At 39.4% G+C, this 17,448-nt stretch overlaps 4 protein-coding genes across 4 annotated transcripts in view; all 4 read right to left on the minus strand.

The window, feature by feature from the left end:
• Window positions 1–1,689: 1,689 nt before the first annotated feature.
• LOC145947486 (uncharacterized) lies at window positions 1,690–4,954 on the minus strand. The gene is made up of 2 exons (XM_083057267.1): window positions 2,748–4,954; window positions 1,690–1,844 (listed from the first exon to the last, which is right to left on the minus strand). The coding sequence occupies exon 1, from the start codon at window positions 4,733–4,735 to the stop codon at window positions 4,304–4,306; it is 432 nt and encodes a 143-aa protein (XP_082913393.1). The 5' UTR covers window positions 4,736–4,954; the 3' UTR covers window positions 1,690–1,844; window positions 2,748–4,303.
• A 444-nt stretch (window positions 4,955–5,398) lies between these two features.
• LOC145947489 (uncharacterized) overlaps window positions 5,399–17,448 on the minus strand; it is a 70,149-nt gene continuing 58,099 nt past the window's right edge. Inside the window, exon 5 of the mRNA XM_083057271.1 lies at window positions 5,399–6,069. Coding sequence (XP_082913397.1) covers window positions 5,420–6,067 — 648 coding nt within the window. The 5' untranslated portion in view covers window positions 6,068–6,069 and the 3' untranslated portion in view covers window positions 5,399–5,419. The remainder of the gene's footprint in view (window positions 6,070–17,448) is intronic.
• Window positions 6,090–8,278, minus strand: LOC145947488 (uncharacterized). Its single transcript, XM_083057270.1, has one exon. It carries the CDS (start codon window positions 8,194–8,196, stop codon window positions 6,211–6,213), a length of 1,986 nt encoding a protein of 661 aa, XP_082913396.1. The 5' UTR covers window positions 8,197–8,278; the 3' UTR covers window positions 6,090–6,210.
• LOC145947493 (uncharacterized) lies at window positions 13,476–14,825 on the minus strand. Its single transcript, XM_083057275.1, has one exon. It carries the CDS (start codon window positions 14,751–14,753, stop codon window positions 13,476–13,478), a length of 1,278 nt encoding a protein of 425 aa, XP_082913401.1. The 5' UTR covers window positions 14,754–14,825.

Consider the following 17,448-nt stretch of genomic DNA (forward strand, 5'->3'; position numbering starts at 1 on the left):
ATATGAATATGAATATTGTACGAAATATTATCGATAATGTTATTCAACCCTTGCCTGAGAATAATCTACATGCTAGACAACGTCAAGCTGCAAAGACGCGAAATGCGGAATATTTTGAACTAACAATCCCGATGTACACGGACGATCAATTCGGTGAACATTTTCGAATGTCTCGAATAACTTTTGAGGTAAGTATCATTTCTTCCTTAATTTTATATATGTATATATATATATGTATATATATAAAATTAAGGGATATAATTGTATATAAAATACAAGTATATATGTATAAAATTATATATACTATGATATATATATATATCATGTGTGTATTATAACATTAACATTTTTATAAAATTTTATTTATAAAAATATTAATGTTAGATAAAGTAATATGAAAAATAATTGTATTTCTCTTTTTCCTGTTTAATATAATGTCCAACGTTAAAGGTAATGAAAACAGACGTATAAAGAAGTGTTACGTCCAGACTCAAGGAAGGAAGAGTCGAAAGGAAGGACGTAACTAAATTTATCTTTTCGAACGACGGCAGACTATCCGTCTGTTCGACCCGAACGAACGTCTGGGCCCAAATAGGTCAACGACCGCAAGGGTCGCTCTTACTCTATTTAAAGGGCCGTTCGCTCGGTGGTCCCTTTTTGGCAAGAGAATTTAATCTCTTTTACGCAGGATGGGACCTTGTGCGATCCTGGTTTACGGGAATAAGTGGGAACGGGTTATTAATAAATGAAAATCATTTATTTTGAAATTTATAAATTTATTCCTAATATAAAGACGAAAGAATTTATATACATAATAATATTATTGACGGACTTAGTTGCTAATGAAGAGTGAATGTATGTGTATGTGTCGCGGGTGATACATTAGTACGGAGGTCTTCAATCGGGGCAGAAAGGGGTAAGAGTTATTGTTTAAATTTTAGGGTCCCGATTGGTGGTTACAATAATTTAAATGGTAATAGGTATATAAAATTAGTGTCCATGTGTGTGCGTGTAAGAGAGACTTCTAGGTTATATGAGTTCGGTAATTATGGCGGTGGAGGGGGGATAGGTTCGTAGGAGAAGGTGTGCAGGGACGGCTAAAGGATATCTTCGCCCGGGAACATACCAGGGGATGATGTTATTCCTATCGGTGGTCTCTAGAAATTCGCGTAAGGCCTCGTGGTCTACGGGGCCTGGACCAATCGTGAAAGCTTCCTCAGGGACTTCTCGTATCCCTGGGAGCTGGTTTATCAGCCAAGCTCTGAATTGCTCGTATGAGAGCTTGGCAGGCGATTCTGATTCCTCGGAATCGTCGTCGCTGATATCTACTACCTCAAACCCTTCCGGATGTTCCCTATTTACAGAGGACGTTGGGGATGAGGGAGGAGAATCTTCAAGGGTGATTGTTGAGGGAGCCGGAGACGGAGATCTAGGTGGCTCAGGGCGTTCGGGAGAAGCAGGGGGAAGAAAGGGAGAAGGGCTCCGCGGAGAATCGGCGTCCTCAGAGGAAACAGAGGAGTGAGGGGAAGGGGCCCGCTGAGGTATAGCGGGTTCGGGAGAAAGAGGAGAAGGAGTTCGCGGGGAATCGAAAAATTCTGCAGAAGCAGAGGTAGCGGGAGACGGCGTCAGCGGGGTTTCTATATGTTCGGGTGAGGAAATAGGAGAGACCGTAGGGTGATATGTATTAGTTGTCTCTGTATGGATCGGTGTGTTAATTTTTTCTAGGGAGCCGAAGGTTTCGCCCGCAGCCAGACTCCGTGCCAACGCTTTCTTTAACCGCCTATTACGCCGGTTTCGCGCCAATTTAACAGCGGTTCGCGAGGGTCGTCTCCTTGGATTTTCCACTACGAGAGCGAATAATAAAGTAACCGGGCAAGAAGAGTTTTTACTGAAAAATAACTCTGGGAGTTCTTGTAAGAGAAAAAAAAATATATATATATATATATATTTATTTTTATATAATTTTGATATTTTAATTATTTAATAATTTAGTTAGTTATTGTATTACTTATTTGTTCATTCAAGAGAGAGAGAGAGAGAGAGAGAGATAGAGAGTGAGAGAGAGTAAATCACGGATTGCTCCGCTATCGCGGGAAATCCGGAGTGATTTCAAAAGATAAAGGGATGATAGAATTCACGGATTGCTCCGCTATTGCGGGAAATCCAGAGTGATTTCGAGAGAAAGAGGAGATGGAAGAAATCACGGATTGCTCCGCTATCGCGGGAAATCCGGAGTGATTTCAAAAGGTAAGGGGATGATAGAAATCACGGATTGCTCCGCTATCGCGGGAAATCCACAGTGATTTCGAGAGAGAGGGAGAAGATGGAAGAAATCACGGATTGCTCCGCTATCGCGGGAAATCCGGAGTGATTTCAAAAGGTAAGGGGATGATAGAAATCACGGATTGCTCCGCTATCGCGGGAAATCCAGAGTGATTTCGAGAGAAAGAGGAGATGGAAGAAATCACGGATTGCTCCGCTATCGCGGGAAATCCGGAGTGATTTCAAAAGGTAAGGGGATGATAGAAATCACGGATTGCTCCGCTATCGCGGGAAATCCACAGTGATTTCGAGAGAGAGAGAGAGATAAGGATGGGGGAAGAAAGGACAGTTTTTCGAAGTTAGAATTTAACAAGGATAATAAATTAATAAATTAAAAAGGAAAACAATTATAATTTAATTGAAGTCCCAGAATTATTTTAAGTATTATTAGTAAGGGTGGAGATGTAGCGTGCTTGATAACTTACTACTTATGGAGTGCGCAGGTAGGTGTTAATTATTCCAGGTGTGAATCTGGCTACGGACTCCTCCGTGAGGATGGTGTTCCACTCGCAGTTGTTCACTCGCGAAAATCGTCGTACTCGGTGAGCACTGGGCACACGATGATTTCACAAATGTCACTGCGAATGCTCACGAGTTCGAGATTCACTCGAAGGATGGTGATACAACTTTTCGTGATTGATCCGCGAGCGTAGGTTTGAGAAAAGATTGATATTCTCTGAGAGATGTCACGGGTATATATACCTTCTTGCTCCTCCTTCCCGTTAGTTTGTTAATATTTCCTGACGAATAGGGAATTTTTCAATAACGCCCTTTCAGTCCCGGAGGCGTCTCTTGACTTTAAAAGTTTATCGGGATTGGTCAGGGCTTTTGTTTAGGGCCCTAGGTTTTGACCAATGGAGAATTTGTTGAGGTTTATATTTTTATTATCCTCTCGAGATTTCGATATCGGCGGCGGTGTTTGTTGTTAGTTTTTCCTATATCGCGATATTTGTCGTTTGTTAGTGCCGCTTTTATCGGCGGGTTCTCGCTTTATTGCCCTCGCGTGTGGCTTAGAGCTTGTTTGCTGAGAGGCGATGCGTGTGGCATCTTTTTAATCTTTATATTTTTCGCCGCTTTCTCGCGAGAATACCCGCAGGTGTGCTATCTTATTTTGCACACTTTCGTTTTCATTATTTGTTTTCCCCTAATTTTACTAGGGAAGGATTTGCTTTCGGCGCGTTCTCGCCGTCTTTATGTTTTGCCGATATGTGATTTTAACTTATTATTCGCGAGGGTGTCGGCAAGAATCCGCTTTCGGCATCTTTCCGCCTGGTCTCTTTTATTTACCGATTTTGTAATATTTATCGGTCGCTCACGATATCTGCAGCTGTCCGTTTCGCTGGGCATGTTTTCGTTTTATTATATACGTGCCGCTTAGATTATTATTATCTTTTTTCTTCCTTTTTTATTTACCTAACAACAAACTTCGCCTTGGTCGTGGGAAAGAAAAGAATCGTGAAGTCCGCCGGACGTAACACCCCCCGCCTTAGACAAATGTTGGGGGTGTAAAAACACAACATTTGCAAAAAGAATCTGTGAGGAATAATTCGATTCTTTTCTTGCCACGACTTGCCGATTTGGTAGAAAGACTCACATTTAATTCTGTTTTTATTAAATGTGTTTCTTTGAGTTCCTAATTACTATTTAAATATTTTGTAGAAAAGGAGGAAAGAAAAGGCGACCACCATAACCCCTTCCTTTGTTCTTTCGTCCTTTCCTCGCTTTTTATACAATTTACTTATAGCTTATTTTTAATTGTACTTATTTATTTAAATTTAGTACCGCTAATACATGTAACGCTGGTGTGGAGCCCTTTTTCTATCGTATGAAAATTCTAATGAAAATAGAGGGATATATATATATAAAAATATATATATGTTATATATAAAGAAAAGAAAAGAATTAGGCACGTTTTTATCTGCCTGATTTTCGTCAGTAGTAAATGTCAGTTCTCTGGTGTCAAGTAGCAGGTCCCTTCCTTTTATTGCTCTTCTACCCCTCTGGGGATCACAGCTTGACCCCAGCCTTCGGCCAAGTATGTCTGGTCAACGTATAGATATTCTTCTATGCAGTCCCTGCAGTTTATCGCCGGTTTGATTGTTACTATTACTTTATTGCATTTAGTGCAATTTGTTTGGTCGCCAGCTGATATTTCGTGGACCAAATTATGCGGTGGTATTGTTGCATATTCTTGGTTTTCCTCGGCTGATATTTTATCATAGCATTCTTGACAAATTTTGCTGCAGTCAGTCGTATCTTGATAGATTTCACCCTCCATTAATGTAACACACCGGAGTTCTGTTAGATTTCGGTATGTTTCGGGGTGGTCTCCTGGTTTAACACCGTCGATTGGGCCTTGGCGTACTTCTTCCGGCATCTCGGGTGTCCATTGAAGATGGTGATATACTGGCATTGTTATACTGCAACCGATGATCAGGCAGTATGTTTTGACGATAATGATGTAATTAAGATAGAAAATGGTTCCACTTGTTTACAAAGTATTATTATTATGAGGTTAAGTATAAGGTATAAATTTGCGCATGTAATTAAAGAAGAAACACATATATTCATGATAAGTATACAAAAAAACTGAAATCTAAGAACGCAAATGTTGAAATATTACCAATAACGATTCAATATATATATATATGGTCTAATAGTAATTAATACAAAAAAAATAATATGATATGATAATGTGTAGCATCAATAATGACGCTATAATTATAATATGCAAAAGAAGTACATAATATAAAGAGGAAAGGTAGGGTGATATAGTGACTAATGATAATAGTAATTAATATTTGGGATATATGGGAGTACTTAAACGCTTGCGTAATTCTAACTAATACATAATTCAAAATTCAAACGAAGTAGTAGTAAGGTAAAGAAAATTTAGGGTCTATAGGAATACTTATTGTTAAACACTAGAGTAATTCTGAATTAATACACAATTCAGATTTCAAATGAATAGTGGAGTAATAAAAATTTAGAATATATAGAATTATTTAAATGCTACAATAACTCTAAGTTAATACATAATTCTGATTATATATATATATTTTTTTTTTTTTTTTTTTTTTTTTTTTTTTTTTTTTTTTTAGACTGAGGGTTCCACGTCGGCGGTGATTTTTGTGCAAAGTTCGGCGTGGCCAATCCGAATTAGCGCGTCCCTAAAGTTATATGCTCTATCGAACATTTTGGTGGTCTCCATATGGAGTTTCACCAGGGCCGCACCCTTTCTTAGAGGATGGACTATATTTATCCATCCATCTTGTCCCTCTAAAAGGAGTCGACACAGGTCTCGTGTCATTATTGGCCACGTTTGCCTACCATTAGGGGCTGCGGTGTGGGCTAATCCACATATTATGGCTTGCCAGGATACCCCCTTAAAACGGTCTTCTAGGTGATACACTTCGCTCATACGGCGCCACACTGTTCTTCCCCAGTCGCCGAGCATTATTTTGACCATCCAAGTGTTTTTATTTATGCTTTGTATAAACCCTCGCTTCCATCCTTTCTTGTCTTTAACCACGACCTCTAAGTCCTCCTTCATATGGTGAGGGTATACGAGCAATGAATTGGCTCTCCTATCCATCCGGAATTGGATTTCTTCTTCCATTTCCAGGAGTTCCCTTGCGCTATTTTTTAGTTGTACCCAAAACAGCAAGGGTGATTCCGCTCTTACCACGGTCACCTTCAGGCGACCGCGAGTCAAGAATTCAGTGTCGATGTAAGAGGTTTCCATTTCTGTATATAAAAAAAAAATTTTACTGTTTTTGGTGCATGGGGAGATCCAAAAAGGGGGTTTATTGTGTTGGCGGTATGCCTTGCTTGATATGTGAAGAAAACCGGGGGGGGGTTATTGTAATTGGCGGTATGCCTTGCTCGTTAAAATTTCGCTTCTTTAAGCTCCAAGGTATATGTAGTATCTTCCCGTGGGGGAAGGAGGGGGTAGGTAGCTGTTGGAGTTGTGTTGTTTTCTGTGTGGATGGTTTCAGGTGTCTCGTTATTTTGGGTATAGGGAACCGGCACGCTGGCTTTCGATTTTTTCGATTGCCTTGTTTTCAAATGTATTAGTAGATGTGTTAGGGAGTCCCATAGGGCTCCTAGCAGGTACAAGGACCACCCGTACACTGTGTGTAAGGCGTAGCCGTGTACTATTGTGTCTAGCGTCAGTTTTATGACTCTGATGCTCAGGTATATTCCGATTAGTCCAGCGCTGAGATTCCCGAAAAATAGAAATTTATTCCAGAATTTGTTCCATGTAGATATTGCTATTTTTTCTATGGTGTTTGTATCAAGTAAATTGGAGATTGATCCCCCTTCCAGGGATATGGTTTTTCCCATCACCCCTCTCGCTAGGGAGTTGAGGACGGCAGGTCGTTCGGCTGGAAACATTATATGATCTCGTAGGTCCTTTAAATCTGTTTCCGTGTATATACCGCTGGTGGCGAGCGATCCTGGGCTGATGTATTTCCATACAGGCTTAGTCAATGGTTTTATAGTGACCGGCGGTATGGTATCCACTGGTCTTGGCATAAATTTGTACCAAGAATCTCCTAGCTGATACATGGCGGGTGCTAATGTGTTGCAAGTGGTTTGCGTTCCTTGTTGCAATAATATGTGCGTTTGTGGAGTTAAATAATACGTTTGATTTTCCCGAAGCACGGGTAGTTGGTTGTAGCATCGGTTTGTTTGAGCGAGCTTGACTTCGACGGGTACGCATTTTACGATGTGAATAACCTCTCCAGCTAGTAGAGCCATATAGCCGGGCCCTTTCATTAGATGATATGCAAAAATATCTGGAGATTGTGTGGCTATGGCCAAAGCGTTTTGTAGCATTCGTTGCTCTAAATTACATTGTTGTAATAAAATGTCATGGTAAAGTTGATTAATTTGCGTGCGAATATGTTTTTCCACGTAAACAAACTTAGAATTCATGTACGTGAAGATATCGAGATTTGAAACGCGCGATTGTTTTTTGAAAACGACGGTTCCTCGTACAGTTTCGAAAATCATTAATTTAGGATGTTCGGTACGTATTATCGAATATCCGCAGACATCTTGTTTGCCTTTACTGGTTAGAGCGAATATTGTGTCTTGTGTGGTGAGAGAATATACTGTTTGGCCTTGCTCGTCGTCAATTATTTTGTAGGCGTACCCCTCGAATAATATTCCATAGTTATTAAATTTACAGGGACCTGCAGGTACGGTATTCCAATACGTGTCTCCTCCTTCGATGTCTATGCAATGTGTAGAGCCGAGTTGGCAAGTAATGCCGGATCTGAGTTGTACTTTATTAGTGTTGATGCGTACGTCGGCAGTGTAATCCTGTAATGTGATTTTTACAGTTCCGACTACAATGACATCCGACCATGTTCCGTAAGGATCTGAGTATGCTCCTCCGTGGCATTCGCCGTAGTTGTCTACTTGACCAGCTAACGTAATCGGTCTGGTTATTGTGCTATTGGATTTAAGTCCTGAGATAAGAGTGCGTCCTACTTGATAACTTCCGTAACTATGCATTCGCCTGCAAGCCTCGCGAGTTATTTCTTCTATATATGAATATTTTCCGTTATGTACATCCATTGTGTGAGAAAACATTCCGCATTTCTTGACTAATCGGTCGATTTCAACTTTGCACTGTATTACGTGCACTGCTTCGAATTCATTAATTTGTAACAGCTGTACGTAAACTTGATCCGGTTTAATTTCTTTACGAGGGATATCGCATTCTTCGATGTTTAACAATGATAGCGTGGTTAGGTTTGCGGAGGAAGATCCACAGTCATATCCTATTAGCCCATGTGTTGGATGCAGGTATACTGCTAGTATTATTAATATTGCGATTATTCGTCTGAATTTGCGATCCATCTGAAATATTAATTATTTTTGTAGGTGTGTGTATCTTTTTCCTCTTATAACCTTTATGTATTTCTACTTTATTTTTATTAATATTATATTTTGTATTTTTAATATATATATATATATTTAAAAAAAAAAAAACATTTATTTTTGTGGAAAATTAATCCTTTTTGTTGATTATTTAGTGGTTTTAATGTAGGAAATTCGCAATCGATTAGGATGCACGATTCGGCTATTTTTCTTTATTCTAATTTTTACATTATTTTTATTTAATATTTCCAGTACTTCATGAGGTCCTGTATAGTGATCCCCGAATTTTCCGGGTTTTGGCCCCTTTAAGAGAAATACATGGTCTCCTGGTTTAAAGGTTTGAGGGTTAATCTTTCTATCGTAATATTTCTTCGATCTGTGTTTTGCTTCGATAACGTTTTCACGAGCATTTCCTTGAATTGTATGAAGTTGTGTAACGAGGTTTACTAGATAATCGTTGTAATTCGCTAATTGGTCGCTTGGAGGTAAAAGCTCGTTCGAAGGAATTCTGGCTATTTTTCCGAAGACTAATTCGTACGGTGTATGTCTGGTTGCTTCGTGTACATTAGTATTATAATTGAACATTGCAAGGCTTATCCATCTATCCCACTGTTTTTGTTCGTTTGCGTATTGTTTTAAATATTCTCCTAATGCGTGATGCGATCTTTCCAAAGATCCGTTAGATTGTGGGTGGAAGGCAGTAGTACGAAATTTACGAATTTTAAATAATTTTGCGATTTTCCTCATTAAATCACTGATAAAATTTCTTCCTTGATCCGTTAATATTGCCTTTGGCGCTCCGAATATGCAGATGAAACGATCTACGAAAGCTTCTGCGATAATTTCGGAGGTTTGGTTTTGTAATGGTATACCCATACAGTATTTGGTCAGCTGATCTTGTAAGGTCAAAATGTATTCGCTGTTTCTTTCTGTCTTGGGTAAAGGTCCGACAATATCCATGGCTACCTTGTCGAAAGAAGAGCCTGGTGTGTCTGTGATTATCATAGGCTGTTTTGTTTTGACGCGTACTAATTTTCTCAGTTGGCACTGCAAACATTGTTGTATGTATCTTTGAACGTCTAGTTTTAAGTTTTCCCAATAGTAATTGTGTTTTATTCTATTGTATGTCTTAGTGACGCCGCGATGTCCTCCGGTCGGCGAACAGTGCATCTCACCAATTATAACGGATCGTAGATCTTTCGGTGGATATTTAATTTGTCCGTTGCAAATGATTATTTTGGTAGTGGAATTAATGAATCTTAATTGCAGTTGCGATTTGATATTATTCCATGGAACGTTGTTGATAATTTCTGTTTTTGCAATGCTGAGTGTTCCTAAATTTAAATTTTCAGTCAAATTTCGTAAGTCGTGTATGACCGCGATAATTTGGTTGAGAGTCGCTGTGGGGCCTTCTCGTTCCGTCTCACTGATGGGTAAGACTATATGGTAGTAGGTTTTGTATTTTATTGCTTTCGCTTTACCTAACTCCAGGGGTCCTATATTCGGGAGTTCGTTTCTTTCGAAGAGTTTTTCAGATCCTGAGTCTAAAGGTTTTCCGTAAATGTCGACAAAATACGCGACATTGTCTTTTCGCAGAAATAATAGTTCGCGAGAATCTATTACGTTGCTTTTAATTATTTTATTCTCAATGATAGTAGGTTTCATTTTTGTTTTTCTTGATTTTAAATTTTTATTGATAATTTCTTCTTCGTCGTCATCGCTTTCTTCCCTTTCTTTTCCATCTGTTTCTTTGTTATCCTGATCTTTGTCTGGCGGATCGTTTCCTTCTTCTATCTTTTCAGTATTGTTTTTGTTGTTATTATGATTTTCATTATTTTTCTTAATATTTCGTTTTGTCGCCTGACTTCTTGTTTGCGTTCTGTTTTGTTTTGGAGGATCATGTATTAGCGCTTTTTCGATAGTTTGTGACGCTGGAGGTTCGTTTAGTTCTTCGGGGGTAAAAGGTATAGGATCGGCATTATTATCAGGGGGTTCTTCTTCGAGTATCGGTCCTTCAATTTCTTCGGTATCTGACAGATATAGTTGAAAATCGTCGTCTTCTTCTTCTTCGTCATCGGTTTCTTCCAGCATTCTGGAAATTATTTCTGCATCTTCTGGATTATTTGGATTTAATGTTTTTCGTTCTTTTATTATTTTGCAATCAATTTCTTCAAGATCTACTGGGTTTCTTGATAATGCGTCCGCATTTACGTTAGTTTTTCCTGCCTTATAAACAACGTCGTAATCGTATTCCGCTAATTTTAATCTCCAGCGAAGTATTCTCATATTTGCGTCTTGCGCGTTTTTAAACCACATTAAAGGTTTATGATCTGTAACTAGGATGAATTTTCTTCCATATAAGTATGGTCTGAAGTGTTTAACGCAATATATTATGGCTAGTGCTTCCTTTTCGTAAGTGTCGTATTTCGTTTCGTCGTCCGTGAGTGTTCTGGAAGCGTATGCGATAGGTCTGTCCTTGTTTATTTCTCCTTGTGAGAGTATTCCTCCTACGGCTAAACCTGACGCATCCGTAGTTAAAATAAATGGTCGAGAGAAATCAGGGTATTGTAGTACTGGCTCTTCACATAATTTTTGTTTCAATATCTCGAAGGATTCTTCTTGAATTGATGTCCATTCGAAACGAGTGTCGTTTTTTAATAGATTTGTTAATGGTTTTGCTAGTTTAGAGAAATTTGGAATAAAGCGCCGGTAATATCCGGCAAGTCCCAAAAATTGCTTAATATTTCTTGGGGTTTTCGGTCGGGGAAATTTATGTACTGCCTCTAATTTTTTCGGATCTGGTTTTACTCCATCTCTGCCAATTACGTGTCCCAAATAAGTTACTTCGGTTTTTAAAAATTCACATTTATCAGGTTGTAGTTTTAAATTAGCTTCGCTAAGTCGTTCTATTAATGCGTTATATTTTCGTTCGTGTTCTTCTAAGGAAGTAGCATAAATAACAATGTCGTCCATATAAACAAATAATTCTTCGCCCTGTAATCCTGTTAATACTAAATCCATTAGGCGCTGAAATGTTGCAGGAGCGTTTTTTAATCCAAAAGGCATTCGATCGAATTCGTAGTGACCGAAGGGAGTAGTGAATGCAGTTTTGTGACTGTCAGCAGGATCCATTTTTATCTGATGAAACCCAGATGCTAAGTCGCATACAGAGAAATATTGCGCGCCCCCTAATTGATCTAATATATCTATGATGTTAGGTAATGGATATGCGTCCCCGATGGTCTTGTCGTTTAAAGCCCGAAAGTCGAGGACCATTCTCCAGCGCTTGTTTCCTTTGGAGTCCTCTTTCTTCGGCACGATCCATATGGGCGTATTGTATGGCGATTGTGAGGGTTTTACGATGCCTCCTTCTAACAGTTCCTCTACCTGCTTGTTTATTTCTTCCTTATGTAGTTGCGGGAATCTGTATTGACGAGTGTTAATTGGTCGATCATCTGTGGTTGGTATTTGATGTTGGAGTACATGAGTTGCAGTTAAATTTTCTCCGGGAATATGAAATTGGTTTTGACTGTTTGTTATTAATTTCTTTACACTTTCTTGTTCCTTTTCATTTAGATGTTCCAATCGTAATAATTCGGTAATTTGTATAAAGCGGTCTTTCTCCTTTTTCTCGGAAACCACCAGGCAATTATGCAAATCGTTGCTTGCATCGTTAATTTGTTGTTGTTTTCTTTTATGTTTAGATTTTCGTTTTCGCATAAATTTATCTATAATTTCTTGCGATTTATTTAATAAAGACGTCGAAACTTTCGAAGACGGTTTGGTTCTGTTTTTCATGCGTTTAGAGTTTTTAATGTTTAATTTTTCAATATTTAAATATTTTTGTGCCTTTTCAAGAAGGTCTTTTATAGTGACATGAGATGACTTTAATTTGTCATTGTGGTCTTCTGTGAATAATCCAACTTTCGGAAATTTGATATCTAGAATTGATAAGGAATTTTTCTCTCTTAAATTAGAACAAGATTGTGTCAAATCGCGTAGTGAGGTTTGGTAACTTCCCTCCTCGCAATTGACGGAGCTAGAATTTTCTGTCGAGGTTTGGAAATTTCCCTCCGAAATTCTAGAAATATCCCCTCCAGGAGAGGTTTGGTAACTTCCCTCTCCAAGGGATTTTGAATCATTTAAATTTTTGAGAGAGATTTGATAATTTTTCCCTTTACTAGAATTATTCAATTTTTCAAGAGAGGTTTGGTAACTTCCCTCTCCGTTAATTGTTGGATTATATGAAATTTCAGGAGAGGTTTGGTAACTTCCCTCTCCAAGAATTTTCGAATTATTAAAATTTTCAGGAGAGGTTTGGTAACTTCCCTCTCCAAGGATTTTCGAATTATTAAAATTTTCAGGAGAGGTTTGGTAACTTCCCTCTCCAAGGATTTTTGAATTATTAAAATTTTCAGGAGAATTTTTATTCCCCTTGTCAACATTAATTTTGTTTGTCCTTCGAGTTATTTCCGTAAATTTTCCTTCATCCTCGAAAATTTCTTCTTCGTCTTCGATATCAATATAAGTTTCGTTGGTGTTCATTGGTTCTTCGTTTATAGATGAAACTTCATCGTAATTGTTGACCGTCGGACAGTCGGATTTATGGTCGTCAAATAATTGATCCAACGGCTTTAAACGCAAAGTGGGTACGCGGACTTCCACTTCTTCGTCTAAAGTACTTATAACATTGAGATATGCTTTTCCGGAGATGTTCTCTACAATAGTGTCTCCTAAGTAAATTCCATGTTCTATTTTTAATTTTGGTATATATCCCACCTTTATTTCGGGGTTTTCTATTCTTACATAAAATAATGATTCGGATCTCGGAGACACTATTATAGATTCCGGTGAGAAAAACGGTATGTTAACTTCGGATACGGTCAGATATCCTTGAGCGTAATCTATTTTCGATGATGTTTGTTTAAAGAAATCATTTCCCAATATTCCGGATTGTGGAATCGGAAAGTCGCGAGATACTAAATGGAAAGATATCGGAATTCCAAGGAGATTTAAAGCGACTTCTCCGAGCGTATATACGGGATGATTATTTATACCATTTAATTTTAATATATTTGTATAGTTAATTTTTAGAGTTTTAGGTATAAAATTTTCCTTGATTATATTTGGTCCGGATCCCGTGTCTAATAGAAAGGTTATTTGCGATGGTATTTCGTTAATTTGGACCTGAACAGTAGGCACGCGACTATGTTTATCGAGGTTTACTGTTACGGGTCGTATGTCGATGGTTTGACGGCCTACTTGACTTCTTGAGATGTCGACGGGTGTGAAGTCTGTCCGGTCCCCCGTTGTGCACCCGACCCCGAGGGACCTGTGTAGTTTCCCTGATTATTTTCTTTTCGACGATTATTACTTGCGTTGCGTAACTGACAATTTTCAAGGAGATGGCCTTGTTCTTTACAATATCTGCAGAATGTATCGTTCTTCGTTGTCAGTTGTTGATTTATTTTAACACGACAATCCTTAGCGGAGTGTCCGAATTTATCGCAAAGTTGGCATGAAACTTTCGGTCTACTTTCCAAACTTCTTTCCTCGTTCTGTTTTTTCCAACAATTACTAGCCGAATGGCCAGGCCTTTCACACCATTGACAAGTAACCGTCGATTTATTAATTTGTTGTTGGGAAGTAGTTTGTCGGCATGATTTGGCGTCGTGGCCGGTTTTTGAACATAATTGACATATAGTAATTTTTTCTTGAATTACGTTTACTGACTGACGAGCGCGAGGATCGCGTTGGCGACATTTATCCGCACTGTGGCCGCGTTTTTTGCATATTTGGCAAATTAAAATCTCCGTTCCGTTATTCGTTTGAAAATCGTGCCCTTGTAAGGAAAATTGAACGAGCTTCCTACAACTACTTGCGGCATGTCCCTCTTTGAAACAGATCTGACAGATTTCCCGCACTTGATTAGTGTACGGTGATTGGCCTGTTTTAACGCCTTGGCCTTGGCGCAAACCTGTCATCTCTCGAAGCTCTCTTTCTATCCTTAGGGCGTCGGCGACAGTTTCTTGTACGTCTAAATCTCTAGTGATTCTTTGCTCTATTTCAGGCTTTAGCCCTCTAATAAAACACTTACACATGTCTTTTTCTACCGTTGTTTTTATATTTTGATTGGGTAAAATGTGACCGGAACTTCGATATGCTTCCAATATTTGTTTTCCAAGTAATTTAACTCTATTTGCGTAAGTGACGACATCCTCTTCATTCCTTTGATAAATACATCCTAGTTCTCCTTGTAACTGATATACATTTTTAGTGGGTCCATAAATTTTCTTTAAATAAGTAGTTAATTGCAATACAGTATCAAAATCTTCATCCCGAATTGTTCGACGCGCTTCTCCCACTATTCTAGTTCTTATAATTTTAGTAAATTGAGCCTCTGCTTCCTTAGGAAGCATGGCTTTCGCTTCCTCGCAACCCTCGATAAAATAATTTAGCGGAATGTTACTACCGTCAAAAAAGGGGACGGCGTCTACCGCGTATTTTAAGGTAGCAAAGGGGTTAGGTTGCGCCATGTTAAAAGAAAGTAAATTTTCGGGATCGCTTTCGATATCAAATTTTTCGATTTGATCTTTTATTGTTTCAGTAGTTATATCGGCGGAATCGTCGGAATCTGGCTCGGGCGATTCGGCTACTAAAGTATTTTCAGTTAAATCGAATTCTGAGGAAGGATCTTTTAACGAAAAATTTATTTGGCGAGATGTCGAAGTTGAAGGTACTAAAGGTGTGGATGTGTGAATTAATTCGGAATCAGATGGTTTAGATTTAGATTTGCGTGTTCTATGTGGTGTTGTTAATGCAGTTTTATATAGTTCTTCTATTTGATCTTTATCAGTTTGACCTCTTGTTCCTTTACTCATTACCGCTACCAGGAATCGCACATTTCTATCCCGGACGAGCCCCCAAATTTTATTTATGTTACGTCCAGACTCAAGGAAGGAAGAGTCGAAAGGAAGGACGTAACTAAATTTATCTTTTCGAACGACGGCAGACTATCCGTCTGTTCGACCCGAACGAACGTCTGGGCCCAAATAGGTCAACGACCGCAAGGGTCGCTCTTACTCTATTTAAAGGGCCGTTCGCTCGGTGGTCCCTTTTTGGCAAGAGAATTTAATCTCTTTTACGCAGGATGGGACCTTGTGCGATCCTGGTTTACGGGAATAAGTGGGAACGGGTTATTAATAAATGAAAATCATTTATTTTGAAATTTATAAATTTATTCCTAATATAAAGACGAAAGAATTTATATACATAATAATATTATTGACGGACTTAGTTGCTAATGAAGAGTGAATGTATGTGTATGTGTCGCGGGTGATACATTAGTACGGAGGTCTTCAATCGGGGCAGAAAGGGGTAAGAGTTATTGTTTAAATTTTAGGGTCCCGATTGGTGGTTACAATAATTTAAATGGTAATAGGTATATAAAATTAGTGTCCATGTGTGTGCGTGTAAGAGAGACTTCTAGGTTATATGAGTTCGGTAATTATGGCGGTGGAGGGGGGATAGGTTCGTAGGAGAAGGTGTGCAGGGACGGCTAAAGGATATCTTCGCCCGGGAACATACCAGGGGATGATGTTATTCCTATCGGTGGTCTCTAGAAATTCGCGTAAGGCCTCGTGGTCTACGGGGCCTGGACCAATCGTGAAAGCTTCCTCAGGGACTTCTCGTATCCCTGGGAGCTGGTTTATCAGCCAAGCTCTGAATTGCTCGTATGAGAGCTTGGCAGGCGATTCTGATTCCTCGGAATCGTCGTCGCTGATATCTACTACCTCAAACCCTTCCGGATGTTCCCTATTTACAGAGGACGTTGGGGATGAGGGAGGAGAATCTTCAAGGGTGATTGTTGAGGGAGCCGGAGACGGAGATCTAGGTGGCTCAGGGCGTTCGGGAGAAGCAGGGGGAAGAAAGGGAGAAGGGCTCCGCGGAGAATCGGCGTCCTCAGAGGAAACAGAGGAGTGAGGGGAAGGGGCCCGCTGAGGTATAGCGGGTTCGGGAGAAAGAGGAGAAGGAGTTCGCGGGGAATCGAAAAATTCTGCAGAAGCAGAGGTAGCGGGAGACGGCGTCAGCGGGGTTTCTATATGTTCGGGTGAGGAAATAGGAGAGACCGTAGGGTGATATGTATTAGTTGTCTCTGTATGGATCGGTGTGTTAATTTTTTCTAGGGAGCCGAAGGTTTCGCCCGCAGCCAGACTCCGTGCCAACGCTTTCTTTAACCGCCTATTACGCCGGTTTCGCGCCAATTTAACAGCGGTTCGCGAGGGTCGTCTCCTTGGATTTTCCACTACGAGAGCGAATAATAAAGTAACCGGGCAAGAAGAGTTTTTACTGAAAAATAACTCTGGGAGTTCTTGTAAGAGAAAAAAAAATATATATATATATATATATTTATTTTTATATAATTTTGATATTTTAATTATTTAATAATTTAGTTAGTTATTGTATTACTTATTTGTTCATTCAAGAGAGAGAGAGAGAGAGAGAGAGATAGAGAGTGAGAGAGAGTAAATCACGGATTGCTCCGCTATCGCGGGAAATCCGGAGTGATTTCAAAAGATAAAGGGATGATAGAATTCACGGATTGCTCCGCTATTGCGGGAAATCCAGAGTGATTTCGAGAGAAAGAGGAGATGGAAGAAATCACGGATTGCTCCGCTATCGCGGGAAATCCGGAGTGATTTCAAAAGGTAAGGGGATGATAGAAATCACGGATTGCTCCGCTATCGCGGGAAATCCACAGTGATTTCGAGAGAGAGGGAGAAGATGGAAGAAATCACGGATTGCTCCGCTATCGCGGGAAATCCGGAGTGATTTCAAAAGGTAAGGGGATGATAGAAATCACGGATTGCTCCGCTATCGCGGGAAATCCAGAGTGATTTCGAGAGAAAGAGGAGATGGAAGAAATCACGGATTGCTCCGCTATCGCGGGAAATCCGGAGTGATTTCAAAAGGTAAGGGGATGATAGAAATCACGGATTGCTCCGCTATCGCGGGAAATCCACAGTGATTTCGAGAGAGAGAGAGAGATAAGGATGGGGGAAGAAAGGACAGTTTTTCGAAGTTAGAATTTAACAAGGATAATAAATTAATAAATTAAAAAGGAAAACAATTATAATTTAATTGAAGTCCCAGAATTATTTTAAGTATTATTAGTAAGGGTGGAGATGTAGCGTGCTTGATAACTTACTACTTATGGAGTGCGCAGGTAGG

The sequence above is a fragment of the Prenolepis imparis genome, unplaced genomic scaffold, assembly GCF_030444845.1.
Source record: "Prenolepis imparis isolate NDT839.2.m4 unplaced genomic scaffold, iyPreImpa1.0 SCAF_92, whole genome shotgun sequence".
Taxonomy (NCBI): domain Eukaryota; kingdom Metazoa; phylum Arthropoda; class Insecta; order Hymenoptera; family Formicidae; genus Prenolepis; species Prenolepis imparis.